This window comes from Mobula hypostoma, chromosome 18, assembly GCF_963921235.1.
Source record: "Mobula hypostoma chromosome 18, sMobHyp1.1, whole genome shotgun sequence".
Taxonomy (NCBI): Eukaryota; Metazoa; Chordata; class Chondrichthyes; order Myliobatiformes; family Myliobatidae; genus Mobula; species Mobula hypostoma.
The window spans coordinates 15,957,571-15,978,811 of record NC_086114.1 but is presented as its reverse complement, the minus strand read 5'-3'; the positions used below and the strand labels follow the sequence as shown (position 1 = coordinate 15,978,811).

At 43.8% G+C, this 21,241-nt stretch overlaps 1 protein-coding gene across 6 annotated transcripts in view; it reads left to right on the top strand.

The window, feature by feature from the left end:
• The window catches only part of LOC134358362 (AT-rich interactive domain-containing protein 3A-like), a 264,946-nt gene that overhangs the window by 205,857 nt on the left and 37,848 nt on the right, over positions 1 to 21,241 (top strand). For all 6 annotated transcript variants that reach the window (XM_063070502.1, XM_063070501.1, XM_063070498.1 and 3 more), the window contains 2 exons: positions 18,065 to 18,248; positions 20,946 to 21,190. In XM_063070502.1, the coding sequence (XP_062926572.1) occupies positions 18,065 to 18,248; positions 20,946 to 21,190 (429 nt within the window). The remainder of the gene's footprint in view (positions 1 to 18,064; positions 18,249 to 20,945; positions 21,191 to 21,241) is intronic.

The following is a 21,241-nucleotide window of genomic DNA, read 5'->3' as shown; positions in this document are numbered from 1 at the left end:
TCTGGCTACCATACAGGAGGGTGCCGATAACGCATGCATTGTACACAGCAGTCTTGGTCTTTGTAGCGAGTTTTGGATTCTCCCAGACCCGCAAGGAGAGTTGCGCAAGGATTGATGCTGCTTTGCCAATACACCTATTGATTTCAGCATCGAGGGAGAGAGTGTCGCTAATGGTCGACCCCAAGTATGTGAACTCGTGGACCACTTCTAGATCGTAATTGTCGATGGTAATGACTGGTGTCTCCACTACGTTCTGGGCAAAGACATTTGTTTTCTTTAGGCTGATGGTAAGCCCGAAGTCCTTGCACGCCTTAGAGAAGCGGTCCATGAGAGTCTGTATTTGCTGTTTGGTGTGCCAGGTTATAGCAGCTTCATCGGCAAAGAGCATGTCATGTATTAAGATCTTTCGCAGCTTTGTTCTTGCTCTCAGGCGCGCAGGGTCGAACAGCCGCCCATCTGACCTGGTGTGCATGTAGATGCCTTCTGTCAACATCCCAAACACATGCTTCAATAGTATAGAGAAGAAGATGCCGAATAATGTTGGGGCCAACACTCATCCTTGTCTGACTCCACTACGAATGGCGAAGGGTTCTGATGAGCTGCCATCGTACTGGTATGTCGTCATGGAATGACTTGATGATACTTTAGAGTTTCAGGGAACAGCCAATCTTGAGAATCTGAAAAAGCCCATCCATGCTGATAAGGTCGATTGCCTTGGTCAAGTCAATGAAAGTGACATAGAGGGGTTTCTGTTGTTCCCTGCACTTCTCCTGGAGTTGACGGAGTGAGAAAATCATGTCAACAGTTGACTTCCTTGCACAAAAACCACATTGAGACTCAGGGAAGACCCGTTCTGCCAGAGTTTGTACACGTGCCAGAGCTACAAGAGCAAAGACTTTGCCAACAATACTCAGGAGGGAGATACCCCTCTAGTTGTTGCAGTTGCTCCTAACACCCTCGTTCTTGTACAAAGTGACGATTTTGGAGTCGCACATATCCTGTGGTACGGCTCCTTCCTTCCAGCACTGATGGAGGACATTGTGTAAAGGTTGGAGGAGTGAGCTCGAGCAGTGTTTGATCAGATCTGGAGGAATCCCATCATTGCCAGGAGCTTTCCCTGGGGCCAGACTGTCGATTGCCTTACTGAGGTCCTCAGTGGTTGGTTCGGAGTCGAGTTCATCCATGACTGGTAGACAATCGATGGCATCAATGGCTGAGCTAACAATATTTTCCCTCGAGTAGAGCTCAGAGTAGTGTTCTACCCAGCGTTCCGTCTGCTTGCTTTTATCAGTGATTGGATGACTGCTGGATGACTTCAGGGGTGCATTCTTGCTCTGTGATGGGCCAAGGGCCTTCTTGATACCATCATACATTGATCTGATGTTGCCTGTCACAGCTGCTGTCTGAATGTCCTCACTGAGCTGGAGCCAGTACTCGTTTGCGCACTGCCCTGCAGTCTGTTGCACTTTGCTTCTAGCACCTCAAAGTGCCTGAAGTGTTTGGTCAAATGGTGAACGCTTGTACTCTGTGAGGGCTGCCTGCTTGGCTTTGATGACAGGAGTCATGATGTTGGACTTTGCCTCAAACCAGTCACTGCTCTTTGTGGTCTTTCTTCCAAAGATAGAGGGTGCTGATTCATGGATGGTGTCCACCGTGGAAGAGCCTACTCCGCGGTGTATTGCTAAATAAAAATAAATAAATCAAAATGAAAAGGCTCCTGTATATATTTTATGTTTTATTTTATTTAGAGATATATCACATAACAGACCAACAGACCCATTGAACCCAGGCTGCCCAATTACACACATTAACCTCCTACACGTCTGTCTTTGGAACATGGAAGTAAACAGAAGCACTCAGAGGAAAGCGGTGTGTTCCCAGGGTGAACGTACAATCTCCTTACAAACAGCAGCAGGAATTGAACCCGGGTTGCTAACACTGTAATAGCAATTTATGTATTACCAATAATAAAGTCTCCTGTATTTTATAAAAACATGTTTCACATTATTGGGCCTCACTCTTTATATATTATATAATAGTACACTGGGTGTAGATACCCAAATTATTTATTTACTGATTTCTGATAGGTTGAGTGTCACAGGCAAAGCTAGCATTTATTGCCCATTCCTAAATGCCCCTTGAGGGGGTGATGAAAATGAAGGTTCTTCCATAGTGGAACATTCCAGAATTCAGACCTGAGCGATGGCAATACATTTCCAAGATGGTGGTGTTGTGTGACCTTGAGGGGAACCTGCAAGTGGTGGTGTCCCCATGCATCTGCTGCCCTTGTCCTACTTCTTTATAGAGTTGGGAAGTGCTGTTGGAGTTCTCAAGTTGTGTTACTGTAGGTAGTTCATACTGTAGCCACCATGTGCCAGTGGTGGAGGGAATGAGTATGGAGGATAGATTGCTATCATATTGGGAGTATTCCTTCCTTGATTGGAGGTGGTCATTATGAAGATGATTACCACCCCCCTCCCCTGCCGATCTCCCAGGACGTTCCCTCATCTCATTTCTACCATCAGGGAAGAGATACAGGAGTCTGAAGAGACACACTGAACATTTTACGAACAGCTTTTTCTCCTCCACCAACATATTTGCGAATAGGCGATGCGATGAACTAGCTCATGAAAACTGCCTCACTATTTTTGCTCTCTATTTGCGCGACTTATTTAATGTAATATATACAGTGGATTCCCATTAATTGGAGCAGCTGCTTATTTGGGACAACTCTTAAAAGAAAAAACTAATCGAGAAACTATCTGACATTCCCATAACCAAGCTTCCAATGCCGCTTAATTGGGGCAAGAGACATTTGCCTGAACAATTTCTAACCAGCGTCAGTTGCGTACGCTTGAAATAGCATGCTTTGAGCAAACAGTTTTTAAATAACATCAGCTGTTTGTGTTTTTGTTCAAAAACCATTGATTTTTGTCACTGATAGTTGGTGAGAAATAAGCAGTAAGACAATTCAGAAATGTTTTGCTCACTGTGGTTTCAAGCATTCAGGCTTGGAGATGACAGAACTGCCAGAAGTGGAAATGAAATAATTTTTCTATTTCAGCTAGTTAGAAACTATGAAGAACTTGAAACTATCTACAGTCATCTCGACTGTTACAATGAAAATGAAGATTTGGAGGATGCAATTGTCAACAACATTGTATGAAGGCAGTGCATTAGGTGTCAGTGCTGATGTTGTTCATTTACAGTCAAAAGAACATGATGTAGACGAATTATTCCGTCAATAACTATTAGGAACAAATACACAATCATTGTTGCAGTAGTATTGATAGTGTTCTAATTTGTTCTGCATGTCATCTCAATACTAAATCGGTCCTGAAGAGGGGTCTCAGCCCAAAACTGTTAATTCATTTCCATACCTGCTGCCTTGCCTCCTCCAGCATTTTGTGTGTGTTGCTTTGGATTTCCAGCATCTGCAGAGTTTCTCGTGTTTATAATATGTTTCCCAGTTGGCTTTTTAAATAACTTTTTAACTATTTTCATGAAACTTGGACTAATTTGGGACAGGTGCTTAATTGGGTCAACATGTACTGGTCCTGATGTGTTCCCATGAGCCGGTCTTCTGCCCCTGCAATGAACAAAAGGAGTTCAACATCCTCTCAAAAATCATCCAAGCCAGAAGCTTTCTTCAGGGATTTTAATGAGATAATAATAATATCTCATTATAGTACACAGCAATTATCTATTTCTTATTATAATCTATAATTTGTTTTATGTATTTCACTGTACTGCTGCTGCAAAATAACAAATGTCACAACAGACTTTATGTCACTAATATTAAAGCTGATTCTGACTCAGGCCACTACCAGAGTGTTCCGAGGCAGGAATATTATTTGCCACTTCTCAGCTCATGCTTCTGGCTACATGTGGGTTCTTGGTTCATTGATGAGTTATAACTGGAATTGTCTGTTGCGCAGTCATCAGTGAAGAGGCCCACTAAAGATGGGAGGAAGAGTATTAATAAAACTTGGCTGACCTTGGGGCCCTGCCCTGAGGAAACTCCTGTAGCGACCAGGGGCTAGTGGTTAACCACCGCAAGCACAAATTGGTGTGAGGTATGACCCCAGTCAAAAAATCATGCAGCATGGAGACAGGCCCCTCGAACTGGTCCATACTGACCAAGATATCTGCTTAAGCTAGTCTTATTTGCCCATGATTGGCCCATATCCATCTAAACCTTTCCTATCCATATACCCGTCCAAGTGTCTTTTAAATGTTGTCAATGCCCCTGCCCCAACCATTTCTTCTGGCAGCTCATTGCATACACTGACCATCCTCTGGGTGAAAAAGTTACTCTATTAAATTTCTGCCATCTCCTCTCAAAACTAAGGCTTCTAATTCTTAATTCCCCAATGCTGAGTAAAAGACTATAAATTATATGGGTATTTCCATCTAAGCCGCTCTTAATTTTATACACCTCTGTAAGATCACCCCTCACTCAGACCTCCCCCAACTCTTCCGGCTCCATGCATAGATTACCACTCAGATCGTCCCAAGGACCAATTCTGACCCTTACTATCCTTTTGCTCTTAATGTATCTGTAGAAGTTCTTAGGATTCTTCTTCACCTTATCTGCTAGAGCAACCTCAGGACTTCTTTTACCATCCTGTTCTCTTGCATTTCTTATACACCTCAAGTACCGCATTTGTTCCTACCTACCTATTCTTTTTCTTAACCAGGGACTCAATATCTCTCGAAAACTAAGGTTTCCTAAACCTGCTGTCCTTGTCTTTTATTCTGACAGGAATATTCAAACTCTGTATTCTCAAAATTTCAATTTTGAAGTCCTCCCATTTACAAAGTACACCTTTGCCAGAAAACAAACTGTCTGAATTCACACTTGACAGATTCTTTCTGTTACCATCGAAATTGTCATTTCTCCAATTTAGAATCTCAACTCGAGGTCTGAACCTATCCTTTTTCATAATTACCTTGAAATGAATGGCATTATGATCACTAGATGCAAAGTGTTCTCCTACACAAATTTCAGTCACCTGGCCTATCTCATCCTCTAATAGGAGATCTAGTATCACATTCTCTCTTGTTGGGACTTTTACGTAAGGAAACTTTCCTGAACACTCTTTGCCATCCAGCCCTTTTACCGTATGGGAATCCCAGTCAATACGTAGAAAATTAAAGTCACCTACTGTCAGAGCCTTATCTTTCCTTGCAGCAGTCTGCAACCTCTCTACAAATTTGCTCCTCTAAATCCCACAGACTGTTGGGTGGTCTATAATGTAATCTCATTAACATGATCATACCTTTCTTATTCCTCAGTTCTACCCATAAAGCCTTACTAGATGAGCTCTCTAATATGTCTGACTGAGCATTGCCTTGACATTTTCCCAGACAAGTAATGCCACCCCTCTCCTTTAATCCCTCCCACTCTGTCGTGTCTAAAGCAACAGAATATTGAGCTGCCAATCCTGCTCCTTCTGCAAGCAAGTCTCACTAATGGCTACTGTGTCATAATTCCAGGTGCTGATCCATGCAGGGGGATCTTATTGAAACATATAAAATTCTAAAGGGATTGGACAGGCCAGATGTAGGAAGATTGTTCCCGATGTTGGGGAAGTCCAGAACAAGGGGTCACATTTTGAGGATAAAGGGGAAGCCTTTTAGGACCGAGATGAGGAAAAACTTCTTCACACAGAGAGTGGTGGATCTGTGGAATTCTCCGCCACAGGAAACAGTTGAGGCCAGTTCATTTGCTATATTTAAGAGAGAGTTAGATATGGCCCTTGTGGCTAAAGGGATCGGGGGTATGGAGAGAAGGTACAGGATTCTGAGTTGGATGATCAGCCATGATTGTACTGAATGGTGGTGCAGGCTCGAAGGGCTGAATGGCCTACTCCTGCACCTATTTTCTATGTTTCTATGCCCTAAGCTCATCCGCCTTTCCAACAACACTCCTTGCATTGAAATATACACAGCTCAGATCATCAGTGCCACCATGCTCAACCTTTAATTCCTAACTTTGTTTGTAGGCTTAACAACATCTTTCTTCACAACCATTCCATTATTTGTTCTGGTACGCTGGTTCCCATCCCCTACTACTCTAGAAAAACCGTGGGAGTCTCTTTTTCATGATAGATTGGACATATAGAGAGGACACAGGAAACTGGGTGACAGTCAGGAAGGGGAAAGGGGTTAAGGAGCCAGTGCAGAGTACCCCTGTAGTCATCCCCCTCAACAACAGGTATAACTTCGGATATTGTTGGAGGGGATGACCTAACAGAGGAAAGTCACAGTGGTTGGGTCTCTGGCACTGAATCTGCCTCTGTGACTCAGAAGGGAAGGAGGGAAGGCGAGGCATGCTGCGGTGATAGGGGATTTGTTAGTTAGGGGGACGGACTGTAGGGTTCTGTAGGCGAGAACGAGATTCCCGGATGGTATGTTGCCTCCCAGGTTCCAGGGTCCAGGATATCTCAGATCGAGTCATCAGTAATCTTAAGTAGGAGGGTGAGCAGTCTGAAGTCGTGATCCATTTAGGTACCAATAACATGGGTAGGACAAGTGACGATTTCTGCATAGGGAGTTCAGGGAGTCAGGTGCTAACTTAAAGAATAGGATCTCCAGGGTTGTGACTTCAGGGTTACTATGTGCTAGTGAGGCCAGAACAAGGAAGATTACATAGTTTAAGAGGTGGCTAAGAAGTTGGTGTACCAGAAGGGCATAGGATTTTTGGATCATTGGGCTCTCTTCCAGGAAATATGGAACCTGTACGAAGGGATGGTTTGCACCTGAACTGGAGGGGGACTAATATCCTAGTGGGGAGGGTTGTTATTGCTACATGGTGAGATTTAAACCAGAGTTGCAGGGGGATTGGAACCAGAGTGTCAGAACAGTTAGTGGAGAGGCTGTGGAGGCAGATGTTGGTAAGACCTCAGAGGAGGTTGTGAATCAAAAGATTGAGCATGGTATGACTAGCGTCTTGAGCTACCTGTATTTCAGTGCAAGAAATATCACAGGAAAGGCCGATGGTAGTGCTGAAGATGAGGTAGCTAGTTTACAAACAGAGGCAATGGGTAGTGAGAAAAGGCTGTTGATAGGGCAAAATTGCAGTCATCAGGATGATTTGCAATGTAAAAGATGGACAAAATCGAAAAGGGTGAATACAGGACTGATTGAATGCGCACCGTATATGGAATATAGTAGGTTAACTTGCAGCACAGTCGCAGATTGGCAGGTATGATGTTGTAGGCATCACTGAAACAAAATTATAGCTGGGAGTTTAATGTCCAAGGACACGCATTGTATCGAAGGGATAGGCAGGAAGGCAGGGGTGGCGGCATTGCTCTGTTGGTAAAAAATGAAATCAAATCATTAGAAAGAGGTAACATAGGGTCAGAAGGTATTGAATGATTGTGGATAGAGCTATCCAACTGCAAGGGTAAACATACACTGATGGGAGTTGTATACAGACCCCAACAGTAGTAAGGATGTGGCCTACAAATTACAATGGGAGATAGAAAATGCATGCCAAAAGGATAATGTCACAATAGTATTGTGGGACCAATATGCAGGGAGATTGGGAAAATTAGGTTGGTGCTGGATTCCAGGAGTGGGAATTTCTGGAGTGCCTATGAGATTACCTTTCATGATTGAGCCCAATAGGGGATCAGCAATTTTGGATTGTGTGTTGTGCAATGAACCAGAATTGATTATAGAGCTTAAAGTTCAAGAACCTTTAGGGGCAAGTGATCAGAATATGATAGAATTCACCTAAAATTTGAGGAAGAGAAGCTAAAGTCAGATGTATCAGTATTGCAGTGGAGTAAAGGAAATTACAGAGGCATGAGAGAGGACCTGACCAGAATTGATTGGAAAAGAACACTGGCAAGGATGACAGCAGAGCAGCAAAGGCTGACGTTTCAGGAAGCAGTTCAAAAGGCACAGGATATATATACATCCCAAAGAGGAAGAAGTATTCTAAAGGAAAGATGACACAACCATGGCTAACAAGAGAAGACAAGGCCAACATAAAAGCCAAAGAGAGGGCATACAATAAAGCAAAAATTGGTGGGAAGTTAGGGGATTGGGAAACTTCTAAAAACCAACAGAAGGCAACTAAAGAAGTCATTAAGAAGATAAAGATGGAATATGAAAGTGAGCTAGCCAATAATATTAAAAAGGATACCGAGAATTTCCTCAGATACATAAAGTGCAAAGGAGAGGTGAGGGAGGATATCGGACTACTGGAAAACGATGCTGAAAAGGTAGTAATGGGGAACAATGAAATAGTGGATGAACTGAATAAGTATTCTGTGCCAGTCTTCACTGTGGAAGACACTAGCAGTACGGTGGAAGTTCCAAGTGGCAGGGGTCATGAAGTCTTGGGAAACTGAAAGGTCTGAAGGTAGATACAATTGTGTTGGAAAGTTTGTGAACCCTGTAGAATTTTCTCTATTTTTGCATAAATATGACTTAAAATGTGTTCAGATCTTCCTGTAATTCCTAAAACTAGATAAAGAATACCCAATTAAATAAATAGCACAAAACATCATACTTGTTTATTTATTTATTGAGAAAAATGATCCAATATTACATTTATTTGTTGGAATCATCCTCGTGAGCCTCCTCTGAACCCTCTCTAATGCCAGGACGTCTTTTCTCAGATAAGGAGCCCAAAACTGTTCCCAGTACTCAAGGTGAGACCTCTCCTAACGGTGAGAAGCCTTGATAGGGTGAGTGTGGAGATGATGTTTCCTATGTAGGAGATTCTAAGACCAGAGGACACAGCCTCAGAATAGAGAGTCATCCTTTAAGACAGATGAAGAGGAATTTCTTCAGCCAGAGAGTGGTGAATCTGTGGAATTTTTTGCCACAGGCAGCTGTGGAGGCCAAATCATTATGTATATTTAAGGCAGAGGTTGATAGATTCTTGATTGGTCAGGGCATGAAGGGATACGGGGAGACTGCCGGAGATTGGGGCTGAGAAGAAAATTGAATCAGCCATGATGGAATGGCAGAGCAAACTCAATGGGCAAATGACCTAATTCTGCTCCTATATGTTAGGTCTTGATGTCTATAGACTCCAGTTTTATCAGGGGTACCTCACCTATGTTTTAACACTGGGTATAATACTTCTTGTATTGGTGTAACTCTCTGGTGTATATATTGCATACTTACCCGCAATGCATTACAGGGTCTAACACTCCCGATGTAATGTCCCCTTTTTTTGGGGAGATAAATTGTATTTTACAATGTTGCCAGGAACTCCTTTGGGAGTGACTGTACCACAGGCAATGAATAACCTGCTTTAAATGCACATTTCCCATAGCATACCGTCATGTGCTATTTAACTCTTGCTCTGTGAGCAACCTCAAGGAAGACTTGAGACCTCCTTCGTGTCATCATTATTGCAGACCCTAAACTTGTAACCCATATTTCATGTTATGGGTAGGCTATTTGAGGAAATGCTTTGACACTGGAGACTTTTTCTTCACTCATGGTGAGTGGGTGTCACCACAAGGCCAGCATTTATGCCCATCCCTGGAGGGTTTATATTTGTATGTTCAATATTAAATAATACGGGATGGAATGCTAATAGCACTTACTTTGTCTGGGATGTGTTTGTATGTGAGTGCCACTTGCATGAGTGTGTGTGGTTTGTGTATTTTATAATGTGTCCGGTGCACGTAGACATAGGTCTGGTGCTTGTGTGTATTTGCACATGTATATGTGATATGTCCATGCATATGTGTGTGCCATATATGTATGGCTCTCTCTCTGCGTGCCTGTTTGTATGCGGACAGATTTGTGGGATAGTTTACTGCTCAAAATGCTAGTCAAGGTCCTTTCTCAGTTGCAAATGTACGGTCTAAATGTACATCACTTATTTTTTAATATATCTAACTTGAAAAGAGGGAAAACGAGGTGTCTCTGATTCATTGTGTGTGGACGGCGGAGAGTAAATTAAGGTCCACCTTTGTCACTGGATTTTTACTTTAAGGGGATCACACTCCTGTTCAGTTTTCCACTGATTGCTGCAGTGGTTTCCCATGGCAACAGGATGGGGTGGGCTGCCACAGTCACTGGCTCCCTTGCTTGTCCAAGGTGTTGCCCTGTTTAACAAGAAGGCTTCATTCACTCATCCTGCGGTAGGTCGCAGCAGCCTTTTAAATTACTTCCTGCTCCTCGTGTGGCAGCACAGATGTTTATCAGCTGCAAGAGTCTGAGGGTTTTGTCCTGATGTTGATGCCTGCAATAGCTTTCTCTGACAGCCTATTAGTTTCCATTGAATCTCGGTAAATTCAATCAGCATTTTCAATGTGTGAAAACAGACAGGATAATATAAACTATTTGAAGAGTGCTTCAAAGCCAGGGTTAATTAAATTTCCTTCTCTTTTTCTTTTCTCTTTTGAGAACATGTAAACTGCTTATCCACTGACAAATTTACTACACTGATATATTAACGGCAATATTTACAACTGACTCAAGAAACTTCCCCGTACTGTTACCAAGCCAAGTTTGACTGAGTCACAGAGGAAGCCTTTATCAAGGACCCCCGCAATCCAGGCCATCCTCTCTTCTTGCTGCAGCCATCGGGAAGGAGGTACTGGAGCCATATGTCCCACACCACCAGGTTCAGAAACAGTTACCATCAGGCTGCTGATCACTTCACTCACCCCAGCACTGAACTAATCACTGACCACAACCTATGAACTCACTTTCAAGATCTCTACAATTCATGTCTCATTCTTTCTTTCTTTCTTTCTTTCTTTATTATTATTTTCTTTTTTTTCTTGTATTAGCACAATTTGTCTTCTTTTGCTTGTCACTCTTGGTTTGCCTGAAGCCTTTCAGTGATTCTCTTGTACTTCCTTGTTCTACTGTAAATGCCTGCAAGAAAATGAATCTTGGTAGTATATTGAATTGAATTGACTTTTTTACTTACATCCTTCACATACATGAGGAGTAAAAATCTTTACCTCTCCGCCTAAATGTGCAATGTGCAATTTATAATAATTTATAATAAATAGTATGTACAACAGGACAGCCGATATAACATAGAAATACAATTGTATCAGCCTGATGGCCTGGTGGAAGAAGCTGTCCCGGAGCCTGTTAATCCTGGCTTTTATGTTCCGGTACCATTTCCCAGATGGTAGCAGCTGGAACAGTTTGTGGTTGGGGTGACTCGGCTCCCCAAAAATCCTTCGGGCCCTTTTTACACACCTGTCTTTGTAAATGTACTGAATAGTGAGAAGTTCACACTACAGATGTGCTGGGCTGTCCACACCACTCTCTACAGAGTCCTGAGATTGAGGGAAGTACAGTTCCCATGCCAGGCATATGGTGACAAAGTTAATAAAGTAACTTTGAACCTTAGGACAGTTGAGGGCAGGTTTGGTCATTGATTACAAACAGAAAATATTGGAAATAGTCAGCATCCTTGGGAAGAAAAGCAGTTAACAGTTCAGATCAAAGCCCATTTCCTGGAAATGAGAAGGAGACATGAGGAGCATAGAGGTAGATTTTCAGGGAAAAGGAATTCCAGAGTCTTAGCATATGTCCCCCAAATGCAAGTGTGTCTGTGAATTTAAATTAGAATTGGTTTATTATCGTTACCAAGGTAGAGTAAAAAAAACTTGTCATACAGGTCAAATCTTTACAGAGTGCGCTGTGGTAATACAAGGTAAAATAATAACAGAATGTGGAATAAAATGTAACAGGTACAGAGAAGTTGTAGTGCAGGTGAACAATGAAATGCAAGTTCATAACCTGCTGACCTGCGTTCTTTGGGACGTGGGAGGAAGCCAGAGCACCTAGAAGAAGCCGACAGTCGTAGGGAGAACATGCAAACTCCACACAGACAGGACCTAACGTCAGGATCGAACATGGGTCTGTGGCACTGTGAGGCAGCAGCTCCACGAGTTATACCACCATGCTGCTGCAGACTTGAAAGGAATTTGAAGAGCTGACTGATAATGTTAAGATTCAGGTGTGTTTGGACAGAGAGTCACTGTGGTGGCCCAGTCCCTGAAGTGGTGAGTGAGTGTGGCCTGGGGTTAGAATGTAGAACCTACATAGGCCAGCGACAGGCTCTTCAGCCCTCCATGGCTGTGCCGGACACAAGGCCAATTTAAGCTGCACATCTGTGAGGATCTGCAAGGACTCTTAATTCTGAGTGAAATGCTCCAGCTGAGTTTAAAATGCACATCTGTTAGGATCGGTGAGGGCTATTTCGTTCTGAGTGAGATGCTCCAAGTGAACTTAAGCTGCACATCTGTTAGGATCTGCGAGGACTCTTTAGTTCTGAGTGAAGACTATCAATGCACCAGAAGCAATCCAGGGAAATGGAAATGGCAGGTGAACTAGAGAAGGAGCGAATTTGGGAAGGAATTCCATAACTCAGGCATTTTGGCAGCTGATGGCACACCTGCCTATGGTGGAACAATTAAAATACTGGATGTACTGGTGTTAGAATGGATAGAGTCATAGAGCACAGAACGTACAACATTACCGCACAGTACAGGCCCTTCAGCTCGTGATGTTGTGCCAACCTTTTAACCTACTCTAAGATCAATCTAGCTGATGGAAGGTGTATGGTTATGCACTTTGGTAGAAGGAATAGACGGGCAGACTATCATTTAAATGGGGAGAGAATTTGAAGTTCTGAGATGCAACAGGACTTGGGAGTCCCCATGCAGGATACCCTTAAGGTTAACCTCCAGGCTGAGTTGGTGGAGAAGAAGGTGAATACAATGTTGGCATTCATTTCTAGAGGAATAGAGTATAGGAGCAGGGATGTGATGTTGAGGCTCTATAAGGCGCTGGTAAGACCTCACTTGGAGTACTGTGTGCAGTTTTGGGCTCCTTATTTAAGAAAGGATATGCTGACGTTGGAGAGGGTTCAGAGAAGATTCAATAGAATGATTCCGGGAATGAGAGGGTTAACATATGAGGAACGTTTGACCACTCTTGGACTGTACTCCTTGGAGATTAGAAGAATGAGGGGCGGCCTTCATAGAAACATTTCGAATATTGAAAGGCATAGACAGAGTGGATGTGGCAAAGTTGTTTCCCATGATGGGGGAGCCTAGTACGAGAGGGCATGACTTAAGGATTGAAGGGCGCCCATTCAGAACAGAGATGCGAAGAAATTTTTTTAGTCAGAGGGTGGTGAATCTGTGGAATTTGTTGCCACGGGCAGCAGAGGAGGTCAAGTCATTGGGTGTATTTAAAGCAGAGATTGATAGGTATCTGAGTAGCCAGGGCATCAAAGGTTATGGTGAGAAGGCGGGGGAGTGGGACTAAATGGGAGAATGGATCAGCTCATGATAAAATGGCGTAGCAGACTCGATGGGCCAAATGGCCGACTTCTGCTCCTTTGCCTTATGGTCTTAACTCTTCCTTCTAAATAGCCCTCCAATTTTTCTATCATCGAATTTGCCTATCTAAGAGTTTCTTTAATGCACCACCCCTGGCAGTGTACACCACACACTCCCCACTCTCTGTGTAAAGAACTTACCTCTGACATTCCCCTTACACTTCCCTCCAATCACCTTAAAATTATGCCCCCTTGTATTAACCATTTCTGCCCTGGGAAAATGTCTCTGGCTGTCCCTTCATTCTATGATTCTTATCATCTTACACACCTCTGTCAAGTCAGCTCTTATCCTCCTTAGCTCCTATCTTCATAAGAGGCTCTCTAGTCCAGGCAGCATCCTGGCAATACGCTTAGAGTTCATAGAGTAGTACAGCATAGAAATAGCCCTTTTGGCCCATCTCACCCCTGCCAGCATTTCATAACATTCGCCCACTGGTACCAATGCTTTTTGCATTCATTTGGCCCTTATCCCTCTAAACCTTTCTAATCCATGGATTTATCCAAATGTTGTTGTACCTGCCTCAGGCTAGAACCAAAAGTTTATGCAAGTTAACACAACTGAAGGTTGGATTCTAAACACGGGAGATTCTGTGGATGCTGGAAATCCAGAGCAGCGCGCACACACACGCACATACACACACAATGCTGGAGGAATACAACAGGCCTGGCAGCATCTATGGAGAGGAATAAAGAGTTGAAGTTTCTGATGAAGGGTGTCAGCCCGAAACGTCAGTATGTTATTCCCCTCCAGAAATACAGCCTGATTTGCTGAGTTCCTCCAGCATTTTGTGTGTGTGTGTGTTACTGAACATTGAATCCCACTGTTGGCGAACAGTGGCAGCCAGCACTGTTCAAACCAACTGTAGTCGCCCTTTCCATTCCTCTTATACCAGGAACTGGGTTCTGGTAAAGCATACACCAGTGAGCTTGCCTGTCTAATTAGAGACTGAGATTGTTACAAGCTGTGAACCTGTCCCTGTAGCCTGTGAAGAATAGGAACATTACCGTCACATTAGTACCACTCTGTGATTAAATGTGATGTTCCGACAACCTTAATCTCTATAAATCTGCAAGTTCAATGTGGGTGGGAGTACTTGTTTAAGTTGCAATGCTAAACTCAGTGTCATCCAACGTCATTCTGTATTGATTCAATCATCAGTGAGTTGTGTATGAGCGCCGTTAAAATGCCGTTAGTCATAGTTTATAGTTCCTGTTTTTATCTCCTCTGTTCCCCCAGCTTCACCATGCTCCACTGGAATTTAAGAACTACAGAATCAATTTCACATTCAACAATCCTTGCAGCTGGTCTCCGGTACCAAGTGATCCCTGATGTTTCAGGGAGCCCTGTGGTGAGATTGATAGCTGTGTCACTACACCCAGTGGCCATTTTATTAGGTACCTAATAAAGTGGCCGCTGAGTGTATGTTTGTGGTCTTCTGATGATGTAGCCCATCCACTTCAAGGTTTGACGTCTTGTGTGTTCAGAGATGCTCTTCTGCACACCACTGTTGTGACATGCGGTTATTTGAGTTACTGCCGCCTTCCTGTCAGCTTGAACTAGTCTGGCCATTCTCCTCAGACCTCTGTCATTAACAAGGAGTTTTCGCTGCCGCTCACTGGATCCTTTTTTGTTTTTCGCACCATTTACCATAAACTCCAGAGACTGCTGTGTGTAAAACTCCCAGGAGATCAGCAGTTTCTGAGATACTCAAACCACTCCGCCTGGCACCAACAATTATTCCATGGTCAAAGTCACTTGTATTACACTTTTCTCCATTCTGATGTTTGGTCTGAACAACAACTGAACCTCTTGACCATGTCTACCTGCCTTTATGCATTGAGTTCCTGCCACATAATTAGATAATTGCATTAGCAAGCAGGTGTATGGGTGTGCCTAATAAAGTGGCCACCGAGTGTTCACCCAGTCCATTTTCCCCTAATCAGATGCTGTTAGCTTCTCCCTGGACTGGTTTCCATTAATGACTTCAGTCCATATTTGTAAAGCATCAGCGGAGCAATCAGTGCTGTTGGACATCTCACAAAGAGCGTTGTCCAACAAAATGTCACATGGGGAATGTCAAGGCAGGGGGACCAGAGAGAGAAAGAGACTTGAAGGACCATTTGGAACAGAGGAGGAGAGAGTGAGAAAAGGAATTCCAGAGCCACACAATGTGGGCAGCTCAGGTGGTACAGATGTCTGAGAAGGAGCCATCAAATCAGGGATGTCGAATCAGAATTAGAGGGTGACTTACAGATAGACGCAGGGTAACACAGCACAGGAACAGACCCTTCATTCCAGCTTGACCATGCTGACCAAGTTGCCCACCTTAATCTCATTTGCCCACACTTGACCCATGTAAGGCCATAAAACATCGAAGCAGAATTAGGCCATTCAGCACGTGCAGTCTGCTGCACCGTCCAATCATGGCTGATTTATTATCCATCTCAACCCCTTCTCCTCTTTAACGCCCCAGCTAATCAAGAAACTATCAATTTCTGCCTTAAATATACCTAGTGATGTGGCCTCCACAGCCGTCCATGGTAATGAATTCCACTGATTCGCCACCTTCCACCTGACGAAATTCCTCCTCATCTCAGTCGGAAAGGGGCATCTCTTTATTCTGAGGTTGTGCCCTCAGAACCCAGACTCTGCTGCTGACAGAAACATCCTTTCAACACATGCAAAATGCTGCTTCTATGGAAAAGAATAAGGCGCTGCATCAGTCCATTAAGGGTCTCAGTCTGAAACATCAACTGTTTACTCTTTTCCATGGACTCTGCCTTGCCTGCAGCATTTTGTGTGTGTTGCTTTGGATTGCCAGCATTTGTAGATCTATTCATGTTTGAGAAACATCTTTTCTATGCCTGTTCTGTCCAGGCCTTTCAGTATTAAGTAGGTTTCAATGAGATCACCCCTCTTCCTTCTGAACTCCCACTTGGTCTCAGTCCAGATCCATCAAACGCTCCTCATACAAACCACCATGTCTATTCCGCACCCCCCCCCCCAACCCAGACTCTGCCACTCACCTAACCACTGCAGTTAATTTATAGCTGGCCATTAACTTACAAATTTACACGTCTTTGACATGTGGAAGGAACTGCAGCACACAAGGGCCACACGCTGCCAGGGTTCATCAGGAGTGGTCGATATGTATTTGAACCAAGAGGCTTAGTTCTGAGCTGCAAGGTTTTATAACTCTACTAGACAATGGGGTGACCCGTTGGGGCACCCTTTGAGAGAAAGGTACCGCAGTCTGATGTGATGTGCTTTGGAAATTAGAGAAGAAAAACTCAGTTTATTACAGAAGAAAGACGCATAGCAAGACAAATATAGCTCCTCTTCGTTTAATGAAGGACACTTTTGATGACAATATTTCTGGTTGATCTGAAGTATACTCTAACATTTTCATTTGTTTTTCCCCGGCTTAAAGCCACATACAGCTGACCAAGCTGGAATACCGGTTTCTCCAAATAAATCAACACATTCTCCATGGTTTGGCCTTGTGCCTTATGTATAGTCATAGCAAAGCATGACTGTGTCGGGAACTGGCTCCGCTGAAGAGGGACATCTTCCCCTTCTGATAAATTGAGAGTAATTCTTGGGATCATGACTATGTCATTTTTGAACACACCAATGTTTATCTTTGCTATGATGAGATTTTCGTGCAGTTCGTCCACCATCATTCACGTTCTGTTGCAAAGCCTCAGTGGATCCAAGTTCCTCATTAAAATGATGGGAGATACCCTCTTCAATTCCAGTTTATGTGGTGGCTGCTGTGAGCTTCGTGAGGTGCTGCTGAGGCTGGCCGTGTGCATGCGTCGTGGTTTCCATTAAAACTGGAATCGGCTCAGGTTGTGGAAAGTGGGGCCTGTTGATTGACGAGTGAGCAACTTTATACGAATATATAACCGTGAACTTTGCATGCATTCTGTAAGTTAGCACATTTTAAGTCAATTTAGTCAAAAAAAGTGCCGCTGTAATGTACCGTTTGGGCTAATTAGAGGTCACAAATAGACAAAGAGAGCATGAGAATTTTAGTAGTATATAGATTTACTGTACACAATCCCTGGTTTCTTACTCAGAGTTCCCCATCCAGTTTCCCGTTCTCTTCAATAACCATCTTTTTTACTCAGCAAGCTGAGTGCAGATGTTTGGTATCAAAAACATTCTGCACCTCCTTCATATAACTGTCCCCACGCCATTGAAACTGGATCTGATTGCTCCCAAAGAAATGGAGAGAGACACAGAGATATGCCTTTCCTTTGAGCGGCATGGTCCAGGAACCCTGCAGTTCAAAGTAAATTTATTACCAAAGCATGTATATCTCACCTTACACTACCTTGAGATTCATTTTCTTACGGGCATTCACAGTTGAACAAAGAAATGCAACAGAATCGATAATAGACTACATACAAAGACTGGCAAACAACTGATGTGCAAAAAAAAGACAAACTGTGCAAGTATTAATAATAAATAAACAAACAACTAGCAGATAGATAAGTAGATAAAAAGATAAATGGACAAATAATACTGAAAATGTGAGTTGCAGAATTCTTGACAGTGAGTCTATAGGTTGTAGAGTCAGTTCAGTGTTGAGGTGAGTAAAGTTGTCACAGTGGTTCAGGAGCCTGATGGTTGAAGGATAATATCTGTTCCTTAACCTGGTGGCTGATGAAATAACCTTTGCACTCCATTCTGTCTTACAGGAACCCCAGTGAACCGAATCCCAATCATGGCAAAGCAAGTGTTAGACCTGTACATGTTGTATAAACTGGTCACAGAGAAGGGCGGACTGGTGGAAGTCATCAACAAGAAGATCTGGCGGGAAATCACGAAGGGTCTCAACCTACCTACCTCAATTACCAGTGCAGCCTTTACACTCAGGACACAGTGAGTACCAGTTGCCCAAAGGGGAGACATGAGACAGCAGCTGCTGGAATCTGAAGCAGCCAACAATCTGCTGGGTGAACTCAGAATCCGAATCAGGTTTTTTATCACTGGTCATGTGTTGTGAAAGTTGTTGTTTAGTGGCAGCCGTATGTGAAAAACATCAGATATCACTATAACACACACAAACTGCTGAAGGAACTCAGCAGGTCAGGCAGCACCTGTGGAGAGAAATAGTCAATGTTTCAAGCTGAGTTCCTTCAGCAGGACCAGATGAAGCAGGCCTGATGAAGGGCTTTGGCCTGAAAGTTTTCCTGTTTATTTCTCTACATAGATATAGCCATCTTGCTGAATTCCAGCATTTTGTGTGTGTTGCTGTGAATTTCCAATATCTGCAGAATCGTTTGTGTTAAACATTACAATAAGTTACAATTTACTTAATTAAATAAGCCAATAGTGTGAAATGGGAGTAGTGAGGTAGAGTTCATGGCCCATTCAGAAATCTGATGACAGAGGGGAAGAAGTCATTGCTGAAGTATTGAGGTTGGCTACCTCCTCCGCAATGTTAGTAACGAGAAGAGGGCATGTTTGGCGGTGGGAGTCCTTAATGATCGATGCTACCTTCTTGATGCACTACCTTTTGAAGATGTCCTCGATGGGAACTCAGTATGTATGTCGAGTAGTGTCTTTTGGGCGGGGGGGTGCGGTGGAAGGTGGGGTAGGAGGGAAAGGAATTGCAATTGATGCAAGATCCTGGTTCAGGAGTTTTGATATGAAAGGCCAACGCATCCTTAACCCTCCAAAGGTGTTGCTCAACCTGTTGAGTTCCTCCAGCGGTTGGTTTGTTGTTTCAGCTGCCCATGGTTCACCTGGATTTTCACGGCATGGCCAGTGAACCAACTCAAGCCAAAGATACAACATGGTACCTGTCACGTGGGCAAAGGGAAAGGTTTCTCACCATCCACCCTATCATTGCCACAGAATCCAGAGGAATGAGAAGTATGCAGTTCAGTGGTAGCATCGTGGGCAAGAAATCCAGAGGCTTTATAATTTGATCAGGTAGCACTGAGCCTGCGTGATAGCCAGAGATTTAAATTACAGAAAACTGGAATGAAAACAAAACCTGAATTGGAGACCAGATCCATTTGGTGTCTGTACCTAGTGAACTTTGGTATAACTCCATGCCCAGGAATGGCCGACCAGGGACTGGCCCAAGCCAGCTACTCAGTTGTACCAAACAGAGATACGCCTTAAGGGTCTTGGACAGCAGCATAGACAGGAACAGTTTAGAGGGTCAAACATGGGCAAGTGTTCCAACCCACCTGGCTTCACCTATCTCCTTTCTGCTAGCCTTCTCCCCACCACCCCCCCCGCCTCCAGCTTTTCATTCTGACACCTTCCCCCTTCCTTCTCAGTCCTGAAGAAGGGTCTCAGCCCAAAACATCAACTATCTATTCACTTCCATAAATGGTGCCTGGCCTGCTGAGTTCCTACAGCATTTTGTGCTTGTTACTGTGGGCAAATGGGGCTAACGTAGACAGGCATCGTGGTCAACATGGACAGACTGAATCGAGCGCCAGTCTTCGTGCTGTATGAATCTTCTGTGCCTTCTCCAGCACTATCACCAACCTTATCAGCTCTGGAGATCTCCCATCTACTGCCTCCTACTTCATAGCTTCCGTGCCCCACGTTGTTTGTTTCTACTTCATACCCAAGATTTGGCCCATTGTCTCTGCCTGCTCTGCCCCACTGACCTCATGTCCCTATTCTTAATTTTATTCAGTCCTTTCCTACCTACAGCCATGACCTTTGACATGCTTTCCAACATTTCAATCACTTTGGCCCTGGTCTCCTTATTTTCACTATGGATGTCCTGTAGTCCTGATGAAGGACCTCAGCCCAAAATGTTGACTTTTTATTTCCATCCATAGATGCTGCCTAACCTGTTGAGTTCCTCCAGCATTATGTGTGTATTACTCTGGCTTTTCAACATCTGCAGACTCTCTTGTCTTTCAGGTTAACTTTATCATGTATTTCCATTTGTCGAGACTGTCATATGTTGAAAGATTGGAGCGACTGGGGTTGTATACACTGGAATTTAGAAGGATGAGAGGGGATCTGATTGAAACATATAAGATTATTAAGGGATTGGACACGCTAGGGGCAGGAAACATGTTCCCGATGTTGGGGGAGTCCAGAACCAGAGGCCACAGTTTAAGAATAAGGGGTAGACAATATAGAACGGAGTTGAGGAAGAACTTTTTCACACAGAGAGTTGTGGTTCTGTGGAATGCTCTGCCTCAGAAGGCAGTGGAGGCCAATTCTCTGGATTCTTTCAAGAAAGAGATAGATAGAGCTCTTAAAGATAGCGGAGTGAAGGAATATGGGGAGAAGGCAGGAACTGGATACTGATTGTGGATGATCAGCCATGATCACAGTGACTGGTGGTGCTGGCTCGAAGGGCTGAATGGCCTACTCCTGCACCTATTGTCTATTGTCATTTGCCGTTTGCGTCAGTATCTTGTGTAACTAGAGCCGCCAGTGAAAAGCAAACCACACTAGCAGGGGCATTAGTATCACATTCTTTATACCCTGTCCTGGCAGCAGAGGACTGTGTTGGTATTTTATATTGAAAAGGATGGTGTAACCAGAGTGTGTGGAGGGGAAGTGTGTAACTCGTGTGCTTTTGTCTATCTGCAGATACATGAAATACCTCTACCCATATGAATGTGAAAAGCAATCACTCAGCTCGCCAGCAGAGCTCCAGGCTGCAATTGACAGCAACAGGCGCGAGGGCAGGAGGCCGAGCTACAGCTCAGCTCTCTTCGGCTACTCGCCTAGCTCGGGCCCCAGCCTTCTGTCCCCTCCCAAGGTCCACCTGTCATCCATGAACGTCCCTGCCAGCAATGGTACTCATCTCTCTCCAGGACAGATCATCAAGAAAGGTAACTTTTGCTTTTAGATCAGAGGGATATTGGTTATGGGAAGAAGGTTCA